The sequence below is a fragment of the Mizuhopecten yessoensis genome, unplaced genomic scaffold, assembly GCF_002113885.1.
Source record: "Mizuhopecten yessoensis strain PY_sf001 unplaced genomic scaffold, ASM211388v2 scaffold4017, whole genome shotgun sequence".
Lineage (NCBI taxonomy): Eukaryota > Metazoa > Mollusca > Bivalvia > Pectinida > Pectinidae > Mizuhopecten > Mizuhopecten yessoensis.
In genome coordinates, this window is record NW_018405334.1 from 20,565 (window position 1) to 36,080 (window position 15,516).

Below are 15,516 nucleotides of genomic sequence, written 5' to 3' on the forward strand. Positions count from 1 at the left end.
ACTGAAATTTCAAAAATCTTCTTCTCAAGACCCAGATATGGTAGAATCAAATACTCTTCATAGATGGAAGGGTCTTAAGGTTTATGACCCTAGGGTCTCACGTTTACCCCCTGGGGAAGGAGGGGGGAGGGGGCAAAATTTATTATGGTTTATAATGGCAAATGATACTTTGAATATTACATGTTAATAACTTGATTGGAATTATAACCTTGAATTGACATTTTGATACTTTGAAAATTTTGAGCCAGCCCTACCCCCAAGGGCTGTAGGGTAGGGCTCAAGGGAGTCAGTGTGCTAAAATTTCTTCATTTTCCTTGTTTAGAATCAGAGGTGCTAGTTTCAAATCCTTTTTAGTCTGAAATATGTATGCTAGATATTGAATAAGGTGGTTTTATTGTTTTTTGTCACTTTGAATAATATTTCTGTTCATGTTAAAAACGAAATCAACACTCTGTATAAATATATCAGGTGACCGTTAAGGCCCATGGGCCTCTTGTATATATTACATGATTTCATGCAATAGCCAGAGCGTTCTATTTTTTAACCGTATTGGAATGTTATGATTACGTTCAAACATGATCATTTGTTTGCTAGTCGGCAACAAGACATTTAAATGTTAACGTAATACGTAATGAATATAGTATAGGTGTGCCTACAGTTGTATCTATAAAATGCTTTTGAAAGGATGCATATATTTCTATGTCTGACGCAAGAATTGTTGAACTTGGTTACTGACAAACAGACAAATTTAGAACCTAGGCAATAAGGTTTAAAATTCAGATTAATGTTTTGTTTAATCTCATTCACATGGATTTCTCATGGTTGATCGACTGGATCCGAAATAATGGAATGACCACTGAATGATATAAGTATTGTATTAATGACTGACTGATTGATTGATTGATCGACCAATAGATTGACTTCATATGCACAGAGCCATGCTAGTAAAATAGATAAATAGTTTGTGTCGTGACCAAATGTTCAGGTAATAAAAGTAAGAAAATATAAAAGAGACACAAATTTTATAGTCATTTAGCGCAGGTAACAGGGCATAACAAACGCATTATACAATCTCGGACTCTCTAAACATATCTTTACCAAGACAAGGTTGTTACACTGTTAGATAAGGGCATAAAACGGAGTCAGGGTCGTTTATACTACAGGCCCTGGACCTTAACTAGGGTGTTCAGATATTACACGTTTTACTCATATATTTTGTCATTGGAAAGTGAATCAAAACCCAGAAAACGTGTGATATTATACACACCTCAGTTTATAGGTCTAAATATAACTGAAACAGGTCCCTGTGACTACACATGTAACAGATTATCAGGTCCATGTTGTATACACCAGTACGCTAAAGCGTATCTAGGTTATCAGGAATGTATGACGCCCATGCATTAACTAACAAAACATCTTACATGGATTTATAAATAGACTATTCTGTTAATCAGATATGAAATAACCGCGATGTGCGTATGACGGACGTCAACGTCTAGATAACTTACGTGAATGTATACATAGACTAGGCCTATACACACCCATATGTGAAAAGATAGGCCTACACGAAGGTAACAAATATTCTAGGTATGCGACTGGACCTGTATGTCTCATGAAATAATGACAGTATATGGTACTATATGGATACACAACTATTCACAGGATGCATATTAATAAATAGATATATGTATATTACAAAACAGTCATATCGACAGTGCAGACAAATTTGTCACATTTTCGAGGTAATCCATCCTTTTTAATATTAAGACATAAACATGAACAATTATATATCACAACATATACAACAGAGAACTACATCACAAAATACATAACAGAAAGTCACCCGTTACTTAGGTAACTGTTTATCTCTTTGTTTTATGTATGTTAAATAATTGATCATGGTTCTGTCTCGATAAAGGGCCAGATTGCCAATATATGTATATATTAAACAAATTATACATTGGTAGAAATATAAATTCATAAATATATATATATAGTTCTACCAGTGTAAAATATGTTTCCAGGTAAGGCAAGGTTGAGTAAATATTATGTCAACACAGTACGTGAGAAAGAGTTGTTCGATTTTCTGATTAGCCTAAAGACATATTAACAGAAATTTGCCGTGTGTAATTTAAAAAAACAAAAAAAAAACAAATGGTGTTTCAGGACTTTAAAATTTCCATTTAAAGACCAGGAACACCACCCCGCATTATACGACACGATATCCTTAAACCATTCTTCCTCGTGAACAGAAATAAGATATACAATGTACACAGTGATAAGGAAATATGATTATATTGGTTGAATGGGTTTATATTTCCTTTCATATATTAGGCCGGGCGGTTTAGGGTGTTTTTCAGTTCCATGTCTGTCGACAAAGAGTGGGCAGACACTTTAAGAACAAGTGTATGAGGGTATTTTTCACCGTATTCAAAGGGATATGTAATTGTTCAAGGTTTCGGGTGGAAAGGAAATCCTGATAGAAGATTTCCTTCTGGTATTACTCGAGCAAACCAGTAAAAGGTAATTTGTCACCCATTCAAAACAATAAGAAATAAGAAACACACTGCATATAATAATATATATTCAAAGTTTATCGTCTTTGAGAAAACCCCTCTGGCTCATAAAAGACATACGATTGACACAGTATAGTAGTATCGGTAAAGACTATTTAAACTCTTGACAAATCTAGTTAGAAATAACTCGGAAGGGCGATGAAATAATATTTCCTAAAAGGATTGTTATTAACAATGGCATGTAGATAATAAAAAAAAAATGTCCTACATTGTACATTCCAAGATCTTTGTAATCAACTCATATCATTCATGTATATAAGTTGAATCATATCTTACATACGTTTTGTTTGAAGTAGAATGCATATCTTTTTACATGCGTACCTAACATTGTTTTGGTCTTTTCATACAATTCTGTTCATGACTCTCGGGTAGTGTTTCATAGGTTCGACAATTATACCAAAGTGTGAGGTTGGTCGGGTGGCGCATGGGATAGCACAATCTCTTTCCGTTAAGAGCGCGATGATATTTCTACAGGTAATCGGGGTTTCCTGCCTTAGTAAGTCAAATAAGTCAAATTAAATATTTTGCTGCACCATATGAACCTTTCTCCCTTTCAGAACTAATAAGGTATGTTAGGTCAATAGAATGAATTTCCCAGTCTTAAGAACTACGAAACATGTAGAAATACATCGACAAAATAAAGGGGAAAGGTACAAATAAAACCAGCTTATCGTTACAAATGTGTAACTTTTGTCTGCAACAGAGAGTTAATTGTTAGATTTGTATATGTAGTTCATATATACGCACGACTGATCAATTTTGTACCTTTATCCATCCTCGAAATTCCAAATTTTACGCATTTACTCATAAACAGATAAAAATAGTCTATTTGTAACATCCATGTGTAGGTGCGCGCGTACACAGCCTTCGATTTTTTCGAGACATTCAGGGTGCAGAGAACGAAAGTGAGTGTAGCCCCTGGGGTTTCGAGGATACCTCTTTAGATCATCTCTATTTGACCTCCTTTATTGCATGGCTAGATCATTTATCTAATTCATTTTATCATCCAGGCAATTGCTTAAGAAACTTGAACTTAAAAATTGAAAAAAATACGTTTACCCTGTACAGTTTAATATCCGTATCAGCACGCGACCAATATCAGCTCTTTGATGTTCTTACTGTATTGACCCGATTGATTATTAACCAAAAATATTTTTTTTAAAAAATGACATATTGGTTAATAAGGAGTTAATCCTTCTATGAAATACTTCAGTATTACGAAAGCTTGATTTTACTAGGGAACGAAATACTTACTATAAATACATTTTCTTTTAAAGCTTCAAGTATATTATCACTGTTCCAGCTTGGACTATGCCAAACAATGCAATAAAATATACTCCAAAAGTTTAAATTCAAAAAGTCTGTAAATGGCAAGTAACATATAATATTATCCACTGACTTGTGTTTTAAATACTTTTTGTGTACTTTAGTATGCAATGTATATATTTTATCACCCGACTTGGAGACCAGTATTTATTTGAGTAAATTAATTTTCATTCTATAAAAATGTATATGTCAGAAAATAAATAACTGTATTGGAAACAATATGATAGATACATCATAATATATGAAGTTTAAAACGTTGCATAATATCGTGTTTCCTAAAACTTCGAATTAAAAAAAAATCAAAACAATCCTGTTGCGATTTTGGACTTTGATGACGATCGAATTTGATTTTTAAAATGAATTTTGCAATTTAATTGTAAAGTGACACCTATTTTTCGAAATCATTAATAAAACAATAAACATTTGGTTTATACTACACATAATAAATCATGGTGGTCATCGATAAACATTATAGACACTTTATAATAAAAAAAAACCTGACAAGCATACATGTACTAAAAATATTTACAAACTATACATATTAATGAGATTTCTTCTGATTTTCAGGGACATGTGACCACCCCAATCATGGACAGGCGCCGACCCATGAAAAGTTTCCATAATGATTGATTTAACACCTTCTTTGGAAAGTGTTAACTGTTATTCAACATGTGATAATGTAGTTTTTTTTCCGAAAAAAGTGATCAATGGATGAGTTCATATTAACCCTTTCACCACTGTAAACCGTAATGGACTCATCCCGATAAATGCAGGGTAGAGTCCATTAGAGTAAACGAGGGTTGAAAAAGGTTAACTTATTATCTTATTAGAATGACCGATTAGTGAACCCTCGTTCAACCGGGCACATTTCTTTTAACACATTTAAGATAGGTAAACGTGGCAATATTTCAAAAAATTCATGTGATACTGAATTTTATGTTCCTGATGGCTAGCCCGACAGATTTCATCGACCAGTTTTTTTTTTATATAATAAGATGTGTTCAACGAAGTACAACAGAATAAGTAAGTTTGTAAAGAGTTCCATTTGTTTCACTATAGTTTCTGAAAAAAAATAAAAAGAATAAAAAGAATATATGAATAGTGAAAAATAAAATAAAAGTACACTGAATATAAAAACTACAGCAGAGGCTAGGGCAATCTGAAAAATGAAAAGTGGAAGAGCTTGGTGTGAAAAACAACATTTATTCATAAACTTGGAAATGTTCATACATGTTATTATGTTTTTTCATTATTCCCATGCACAAAACTGTTTCAAAATGTTACACAAGATTAGCATTTTAATTGACCCAAACTTGAAATAAAGATGATTACTAAGATTGATTAACTGTCACTGATTGTAATATAACCTCTTGCAAAGTATGCACATCGTTAGGGTAGTATAACTAATTTTCCATCTCTCCAATATTGTTTTTATTTATTTTGCTTCATCAGTTTGAAAATGTGTTATTGTGTTTCTGTGTAAATGGAAGTATGTAATGGTTTAAAAGTACTACAATGTGAATTGTACTATTACTGATGTAGTTTGTGTATGTATAGCTTATGTATTAAATCGTGAATGTAAAGGTATGCTTTATAGTGATTGCTAAATCTACCATTAGATCCCTGCTGCTCTGCATTTACTTACACTGATTTCAATTTTGTTTTTATATATACATAAATAATGTACAACCACTTCATAATGAATTCAATAGAATACATACTAGTGTTCACCATTTTCAAGTAAATTTCAAGTTATATATTGTACGTATAAAGCTAGAAAGTAGGTTTATAAATAGAACACTTAAGTACTCTTTTTAGGTGACTAAAAATGTATAACTGTCTTGTGTGTGAGTCACTTTAGTCATTTTATTTTAAGATTGATTTCCCCTAGTTATTTTCGTTTTTGTTTATTGGTCGACTCAGTTCTGACTATTGTCTTTGTTATCAATTTTGAGTCCGAACTTTGTCCTTGTGTGTTGACGCTGGTAGTATTTTGTCCATGTGTTTTTTGTCCTTACACTTTGACGCTTTGGTGTATTTTGTCCTTGTGGGTTGATAATGTTGTATATTTTGCCCTTTTATTTTGACGCTGTGGTATATTTTGTCACTACGGAAAACGAGAAAAGACGAGAAAACATTTTGGAAAAAAAATAAGTCAACGTAAAATCCAATTTGAAATTGACGTAATGTGAAAGACATTTGATCTTTGGCTGTTCATATATAGAATTGTATGTATTTAAATATATCGGCAACAAGGAGTCTTGTCATATTTATTACTAGGCTCCCAAGTAACATCTAAACTTGATGAGTGTTCTAAATTCTCAAATTGTTTTAAGGGCTTTATTTACATTGACATTAGTATTTATGAACGTTTGTTATCAGATGACTTCATGTCCTGAAACACTTAAAGAGTTGACGCAAATGAAACCCTGGCACTTTTGGGAGGAAATGTGAATCATGAAGGAATGAGGAAGTTTACAAAGGTAATTAAATATCATAATACCGGGGTCACGGAGATGCAGGAAGTATAACTAAATGATGATTGCAAGGAGAGAGTTCAAAATCGACAATTTTGTATTTGTATTTGTCCAATCTACTGCTTTCTTACTGAATGTATAGCATGGGTTTGCATAGAAATGAATAAAATTCACATGTGATCATTTCGTATACCATAATTATACAGATTTTACTTTTTAGTTCTACTTTCCATAAATATAGAATCTAGCATTGATTAAATGTTTATGCTAACATATGCATTTCCTAATGTAGAGGGCTTTCATAGGCTTTACACTGCAACCCAGTTTTAAGAACTATACAGTGAAATGCACGAGGAAGAAGGTCTTTTTACAGAATCCTCTATAACAAATTGATTTTTCATCTTATTGATGAAACATTTTCATGAATTGGTAACTCTTTTGGCAATTCTAAAATGTTATTACATTTTAAGGAAGATAACTAAAAGGAAAGCACTATAAATAATAGTTTATAAGGTTTGAGATTATCACTATAAACTATAATGTATCGGGTTTGAGAGTATCGCTATCACAATCAAAATGTATTGAAGTCTGATACAGCTGTTCATCAATTTCTTTATATTTCTAACTTGCAATTGAATGTCGGGTGTTTTTCGGAATAATTATTAAATATAACAAGCCAAGTCAAGCCGGGACACTTTCGTTGACCAGTTAGCTTAGTCGGTTAGAGGGATAGTATTATAACAAGTCCAGGTATTCGAATACCGGTCAAGCCGCTCGGAATTTCACTACAGTATCAGACGACTCGTGTTTATACTATTTTGTTTGTTTCATCTTAATACATATACGTCCCTTAAGGTATGGATTTCTTTTCAGGAAATAATCTATCGAAGCTTTACTGATGTCGAAAAATTAGTTTTCCAATGCGTATGAACGTTTTTGGTAATGGTGATCATTTTACGTGTATCGCTTTATTTAAGATGACATATTTTCATAATTGAAGTATGCACCTGTTCATTCTTTGTTTTCCGTGTTTTAAGAGAGACAGATGTAGAGCGAGAGAGTGTTCCATTGTGTTTAAATGAATTAGGTATAGTTATATATACATCTGTACATGAGTTTATGGATGGTAAAACATTATTTGATGATAGAATAAAATATTAGAAAGTGCTTCATGTTTTAACTTTTTCTACTGCACACACTTGAAGACATATATTAATAAAACCAACAACTGCTAGTGCTATGTCCCAACAGCAAATTTCATACCAAATCTATGAACCCGCATAACTCGAATACTCGGATAACTCGAAGTTTTCCCACGACCCCGTCGACTTCGAGATAACGAGGTTCAACTGTATATATATCTACATAACTGTTAAACTTGGTTTAGCAGTACATGATTTTTACTTTCAAGTTTTAGAACTTTTTTGAAGAACAGGAAGACTGCAGGGTAGCCATTTCGGATTTTGACAGAGATAGCTACTACTGATCCTTCTCAAATTCAAAAGTAGGTTCCCAATTGCCTTTGAGTATGGATGCTTACTAAAAAAAAAAAAAAAAAAAAAAAAAAGAGGAGAGACGGGACTAAAGAATGTTTTTTTTCTATTTTAAATTTCAAGATCGTAAATATTTCTTTCTCCAGTTTGTATCTTAACGGTCTAGTCCGTTGTTATGGAGTTAACATTTCACAGACGTTTTCTCGCCGCGTATAGCTTGCCCTTAATATCGGGATATTTGTTTAACAGATGCGTTCTGTAAACGCTGTGGACTCCTACAACATTTCTACTGTATATAGGACTTCAGCTTTTATTTTATTACTTGTTAGATATTTTTCCGTTTATAGTTCCTTTGTCCGTGTCCCTTGATTTGTTTCATTTTGTTTAACGTCCCATTAACAGCTAAGGTCATTTAAGGACGTGCCTCCATGTGTGTAGTGCATGCGTGCTTGCGTGTGTGTAAAGAAGGCAGGGTATGTTGGTGTAGTTCCCGCCTTGTGATAATCACTGTAATCTGATTCCAACTTTATAGTGCTATCTCGCCTAAGTACCATGCCGAAGCCACCTAGCACAGCATTCCGCCCGGTCACATTATACCGACAACGGCTGAACCAGTTGTTACCATTACCCTAAATGCTGAACGTTAAGCAGGGAATAAGAACTACCATTTTTAAGGACTTTGGTATGTCCCGGCCTGGGAACATAACACATTGCCTACGCCACTTTGGCTGGACCAAACAATGCACTAGGAAATAAAAGGTAGATAGTAGAAGAAAGAAATATGGAGATGCCAAATATTGCAATAGGTGGCGCAGATTTTGTCGTGTTTGTGTCTCCCAAGAAGATGAAATTCAACCCCGAGAAATGCGTCGCCATACATATGACCAGGAAGAAGTAGCCATTAAAGAACCATTATTTACTCCATGGACATCAGCTGGAGGTTGTAAATGGCGCCGAATACCTAGGAGTAACACTAAACAGTGACTTTTCGTGAAGTGACCACGTTAACACTTGTGTTGCCAAAGCGTCGAGGTCAGTTGGTATCCTGCCACGGAATCTCCGCTCTTGCCCCGAACAAGTCAAGGCAGTTGGTATCCTGCCACGGAATGTCCGCTCTTGCCCCGAACAAGTCAAGGCAAGCTTGTACGACCGACCCTGGAATATGCGTCAACAGTATAGAACCCTCGTCAGAGGAACAACATTGATAGTCTTGAGGGAGTCCAGACACGCGCGGCGAGGTTCGTCAGCGGCGACTACAAACGAATGGATCATGGGAACATGCCCGCCATCCTACAGAAACTGGGCTGGGATACACTGGAGCAGAGGAGAGCGAGAGCGAAACTAGTCATGTTCCACAATGTCATCAACAAAAAGGTGGACGTGGACCTCGGACAACAACTAAGCCTACTGATCCAGAACAAGAGGTACCAGTACAAACTATAGGCAGATCCCAGCAACGCTCGATCTATACCATCGAGGTTTCCTACCAAGATCTATTACCTTATTGAATAGCCTACCTAACAACATTAAGGAGGTAGAGGAACTCCCAATCTTCAGGTCCCTTATTACCAACCTGGATCTGCGTGTGACAGACGTATACACACTTAAAACATGGTATGTATACCTAAGACATGGTATACACACTATAGACATTTTATACACACTTTAGACATGGTATGCACACTTTAGACATGATGTGTACACTTTAGTCATGGTATGTACACTTAAGACATGGTATACACACTATAGGAATGGTATACACACTTTAGACATTGTATGTACACTTTAGACATGGTATGTACACTATAGACATATGGTATATTCACTTTAGACATGGTAGGTACACTATAGACATGATATGTACACTTTAGACATGGTAGGTACACTTAAGACATGGTATGTACACTTAAGACATGCTATGTACACCTAAGACGTGGTATACACACTATAGGAATTGTATACACACTTTAGACATGGTATGTACACTTAAGACATGGTATGTACACTATAGACATGATATGTACACTTTAGACACGGTATGTACACTTAAGACATGGTATGTACACCTAAGACATTGTATGTACACCTAAGACGTGGTATACACGCTATACGAATTGTATACACACTTTAGACACTGTATGTACACTTTTGACATGGTATGTACACTATAGACATGGCATATTCACTTTAGACATGGTAGGTACACTAAAGACATGGTATGTACACTATAGACATGGTATATTCACTTTAGACATGGTAGGTACACTAAAGACATGATATGCACACTTTAGACATGGTATGTACACTTAAGACATGGTATGTACACCTAAGACATGGTATGTACACCTAAAACATGGTATGTACACCTGAGACATGGTATACACACTATAGGAATTGTATACACACTTTAGACAATGTATGTACACTTTAGACATGGTATGTACACTATAGACATGGTATATACACTTTAGACATGGTATGTACACTTTAGACATGGTATGTACACTTTAGAATGGTATGTACACTATAGACATGGTATGCACACCTAAGACATGGTATGTACACCTAAAACATGGTATACACACTATAGGAATTGTATACACACTTTAGACACTGTATGTACACTTTTGACATGGTATGTACACTATAGACATGGTATGTACACTATAGACATGATATGTACACTTTACACATGGTATGTACACCTAAGACATGGTATGTACACCTAAAACATGGTATGTACACCTAAGACATGGTATACACACTATAGGAATTGTATACACACTTTAGACATTGTATGTACACTTTAGACACGGTATGTACACTATAGACATGATATGTACACTTTAGACATGGTATATACACTTTAGACATGGTATGTACACTTTAGACATGGTATGTACACTATAGACATGGTAGGTACAGTATAGACATGGTATACACACTTTAGACATTGTATGTACACTTTAGACATGGTATGTACACTATAGACATGGTATGTACACTTTAGACATGGTATACACACTTTAGACATGATATGCACACTTTATACATGGTATGTTCACTTTATATATTGTGTGTACACTTAAGACATGGTATGTACACTATAGACATGGTATGTACACTTTAGACATGGTGTATTCACTTTAGACATGGTAGGTACACTATAGACATGATATGTACACTTTAGACATGGTATACACACTTTAGACATGATATGCACACTTTATACATGGTATGTTCACTTTATATATTGTGTGTACACTTAAGACATGGTATGTACACTATAGACATGGTATGTTCACTTTAGACATGGTATGTACACTTAAGACATGGTATGTACACTTCAGAAATGGTATGTACAATTTAGACATGGAGTGTATACTTTAGACATGGTATGTACGCTATAGACATGGTATACACACTTTAGACATGGTATGTACACTTTAGACATGGTAGGTACCCTATAGACATGGTATATTCACTTTAGACATGGTAGGTACACTATAGACATGATATGTACACTTTAGACATGGTATACACACTTTAGACATGATATGTACACGTAAGACATGGTATGTACACTTTAGACATGGTATGTACACTATAGACATGGTAGGTACACTATAGACATGGTAGGTACACTTTAGACATGGTATGTACACTTTCGACATGGTATGTATACTTTAGACATGGTATGTACACTTTAGACATGGTATGTACACTATAGACATGGTATCCACACTTTAGACATGGTATGTACACATTAGACATGGTAGGTACACTATAGACATGGTAGGTACACTATAGACATGGTATATTCACTTTAGACATGGTAGGTACACTATAGACATGGTAGGTACATTATAGACATGGTATACACACTTTAGACATTGTATACACACTTTAGACATTGGTATGAACATTTTACACATGGTATACACACTTGTGGTGCAGGAATTGCCTAACCTTCCATTAAGCTGGTTTCATTCCTGGTGTCTCTTCTGTTGTGATAGGTATTTTAGCTAGCTCGTTGATGCTATGGTTTACATGACTTTAATTTATTTATATCAACGTTTCATACTTTATTGATGATACAATAACCTCTATTTGGACACACAATCACGTGAAGAAATATGATTACTTTCATCCTGATACCAAGTTATTTATAAAGATGCTGAAAATTTTCATTTTGACTCACCCCATACTCTTGACATTTAATATCAGGAAAGTATATTGAGTGCGTTTACTCATATCCTTCACATATGTTATACACAAAGTTCCCTTTATGTCATCCCCAAATGAAAGCATCTAGGGACTGTCTATAGATTATTTCATTGAATTCTGTTTCTGTCTTGTACTGCTACCACAGGGAGTAGGGTCTACAGTATAAGTCTGTGGATAAGGAGATACATTTGTGTCTTTTAAGGAAGAAACTTGTTTTGTGTACTTAGTTATTCTGTCTGCACTGAGAAAGGATGGAGGCTGATGTAAATGTCTGCACAGAGAAGGATGGAGTCTGATGTAAATTTCAGCACGGAGAAGGATAGAGTCTGATAAAGATGTCTGCACGGAGAATAATGGAGTCTGATGAAGATGTCTGCACGGAGAAGGATAGAGTCTGATGTAAATTTCTGCACGGAGAAGAATGGAGTCTGATGAAGATGTCTGCACGGGTAATGATATAGTCTGATGAAGATGTCTGCACGGAGAAGGATAGAGTCTGATGAAGATGTCTGCACGGAGTATAATAGAGTCTGATGTAAATTTCTGCACAGAGAATAATTGAGTCTGATGAAGATGTCTACACGGGTAATGATATAGTCTGATGAAGATGTCTGCACGGGTAATGATATAGTCTGATGAAGATGTCTGCACGGAGAATAATGGAGTCTGATGAAGATGTCTGCACGGAGAAGAATGGAGTCTGATGAAGATGTCTACACGGAGAAGGATAGAGCCTGACGAAGATGTCGGCAAGGAGAAGAATGGAGTCTGATGAAGATGTCTGCACGGAGAAGGATACAGTGTCTGCACGGAGAAGGATAGAGTCTGATGAAGATGTCCGCACGGAGAAGAATGGAGTCTGATGAAGATGTCTACACGGAGAAGGATAGAGCCTGACGAAGATGTCGGCAAGGAGAAGAATGGAGTCTGATGAAGATGTCTGCACGGAGAAGGGTAGAGTCTGATGAAGATGTCGGCAAGGAGAAGAATGGAGTCTGATGAAGATGTCTGCACGGAGAAGAATGGAGTCTGATGAAGATGTCTGCACGGAGAAGGATAGAGTCTGATGAAGATGTCTGCACGGAGAAGGGTAGAGTCTGATGAAGATGTCGGCAAGGAGAAGAATGGAGTCTGATGAAGATGTCTGCACGGAGAAGAATGGAGTCTGATGAAGATGTCTGCACGGAGAAGGATAGAGTCTGATGAAGATGTCTACACGGAGAAGGGTAGAGTCTGATGAAGATGTTTGCACGGAGAAGGATAGAGTCTGATGAAGATGTCTGCACGGAGAAGGGTAGAGTCTGATGAAGATGTCAGCACTGAGAAGGATAGAGTCTGATATGCAGGTGTCTGCACGGAGAAAGATGGAGACTGATGAAGATGTATGCACCCTTGGAACATGTCATAACGAAATCGAAGGCACTGTTGGGGCCATCATATGTTGATCGATACAATAGACGTGTTTGATTCTTTGATGTTTAACAAAATAATCGCGCAGCATCGTTGCGGTATAATTGACTGTAATTTTAAGCGTGGGGTTCGTTGCTATAAAATCGTCAAAGTCTAGGTATCTGTAGCGATAGGTCAGTTTTTCTCACCTGAAACCAATCGAATAGCTCGCTATGACATGAGCGTAACCTCTGGAATTTTGAGCCTTGTAAGACCTCATATCGAGGTCAAGAAAAACGAACTAGTCCACCTCTAAAATGTGGGTTCCTTTTATCAGTATTTGATCTGTATAGTAAAATTCCTCGAAACTAAAAAAAAAATTAGAAAGTTTATGGATTTTGATCGAATCCTGTTAAAAAATATATATATGTGTCCAAATTATGGTAAACATTCGTATTAATTGTCATTGGGGTAGTTGTTTCCCGTTGTATTAACCCAACAGGTATACCGAACATACCGGGATGTGATTGGTTGACGTCATGTGACTGGAAAGTTATAATTAGTGCATGCGAAGTATATATACATATCATATGTGTTCTCATGCTGTTAACGTTTGAGACAGCATATCGATCGCGAGTGTCGTGTGTGTTTGGTGTTTGTGCTGACTATGTGTGGTATAAATGGGATATGTGTTTCTTGTAAACAGGTAAGATTTTTATAAATAATGTGACGTGTATATATATATATAATATAAAAAATATTTTAATTTATATATGTGGTTTCCCTGCTTCGTAGTTACAGTATTCTATAAGGGTCAGTGGGATCTTGGAAATCAATATTTTATCAGACTTGTATAGTCTACTGACTCGCAAACAAACATTGTATGTTGTTGTTTTCTCTCTCCAGTTTTCATGTTTAGGGCATGAATGAACATATGATCTTGTGTGTTACAATGTGCCACTGATTAATTGATAGGTTTTACGTCCGCTTCACTACCGAGAAGTTGGGTTATCCAGCAGACGATACGTACACAATCACACAGAAACATCTTTATTTAGTTTTAGATTCTAATCCAGTGAAATTGACCTGTATGGTGTGGGACACCAGATTATTTTCTTTGAAATCTTGCCCTTTTGTCAATCTTCGACGTAAATGACAACAATGTGCCACAATCAAGATGCCCTAATAAAATATAAGGACCCGGATGTTTTTATTGTTAGTGATTTATTACTGGTCGTGGTTAATAAACTTTAAAAAACGACCAGTTTAAAAAAATACACGGAAAGTTTACGTGGTTTTAGTTGTATATATACATGCATACAGTAATATATACGAATAATAACAAAATCAATGAATTAATTGTTATATTTACGAATAGTTTGGTTAATTATACCACGGACTTAAATTCCGTGATTATACTATTTGACAATATTTGGGAGTGATAGCATAAACGATATTTTGTTTGGTAACCAACCAGATATTGAAAGATATTGCCTCTGATCATTGTGTCAGATACATTTATCAGCTTATCAAGTATTAAATCGATATATACTTGTATGACAAAATCGTCACGTATCAAATCAATCCGGTTATCATATTTACATGAAGTAATGTCAAGTGCACCGCGCCTATGCATGTTGAGTCACAGCTTGTCCACTCCTTTTAATTACATACAACAAGTGTACACATAATGTATTACTACAAACAAAGTTAGTAACCTGGCCCTCAGACTTTCAACATCTATTGAAATCAAGTCATGCAGAGGATTTTGATACATAGATTGCCAAAGGCGGGTGGTAGGCAAATCTTGTACCCCGTTCCCGGACCCGGACTGAAACCCCGTACCGGGAATATAAAGATATTTTAATATCTCATTAACGCGATGGTTTATAATTTTTATAAAAATATAGAATAATTTCAAACATTATTTTCTAAATGTGACAATTACAAAAATGTTTATTTATTATCTAATAATTTAGAAATCGACGATAATGTGTTTTTCAAGGGGGTAAAACTTGTACGCCGCAG

The 15,516-nt window shown here is 35.4% G+C and overlaps 2 protein-coding genes across 2 annotated transcripts in view; both read left to right on the forward strand.

The window, feature by feature from the left end:
• The window catches only part of LOC110448341 (rab-like protein 3), a gene marked incomplete at its 5' end in the record, with an annotated part of 16,846 nt that extends 9,305 nt beyond the window's left edge, over positions 1–7,541 (forward strand). The window contains one exon of the mRNA XM_021494521.1: positions 4,470–7,541. Within this exon, the coding sequence (XP_021350196.1) occupies positions 4,470–4,532 (63 nt within the window). The remainder of the gene's footprint in view (positions 1–4,469) is intronic.
• A 6,535-nt stretch (positions 7,542–14,076) lies between these two features.
• The window catches only part of LOC110448342 (baculoviral IAP repeat-containing protein 3-like), a 5,806-nt gene continuing 4,366 nt past the window's right edge, over positions 14,077–15,516 (forward strand). Inside the window, exon 1 of the mRNA XM_021494522.1 lies at positions 14,077–14,194. Coding sequence (XP_021350197.1) covers positions 14,156–14,194 — 39 coding nt within the window. The 5' untranslated portion in view covers positions 14,077–14,155. The remainder of the gene's footprint in view (positions 14,195–15,516) is intronic.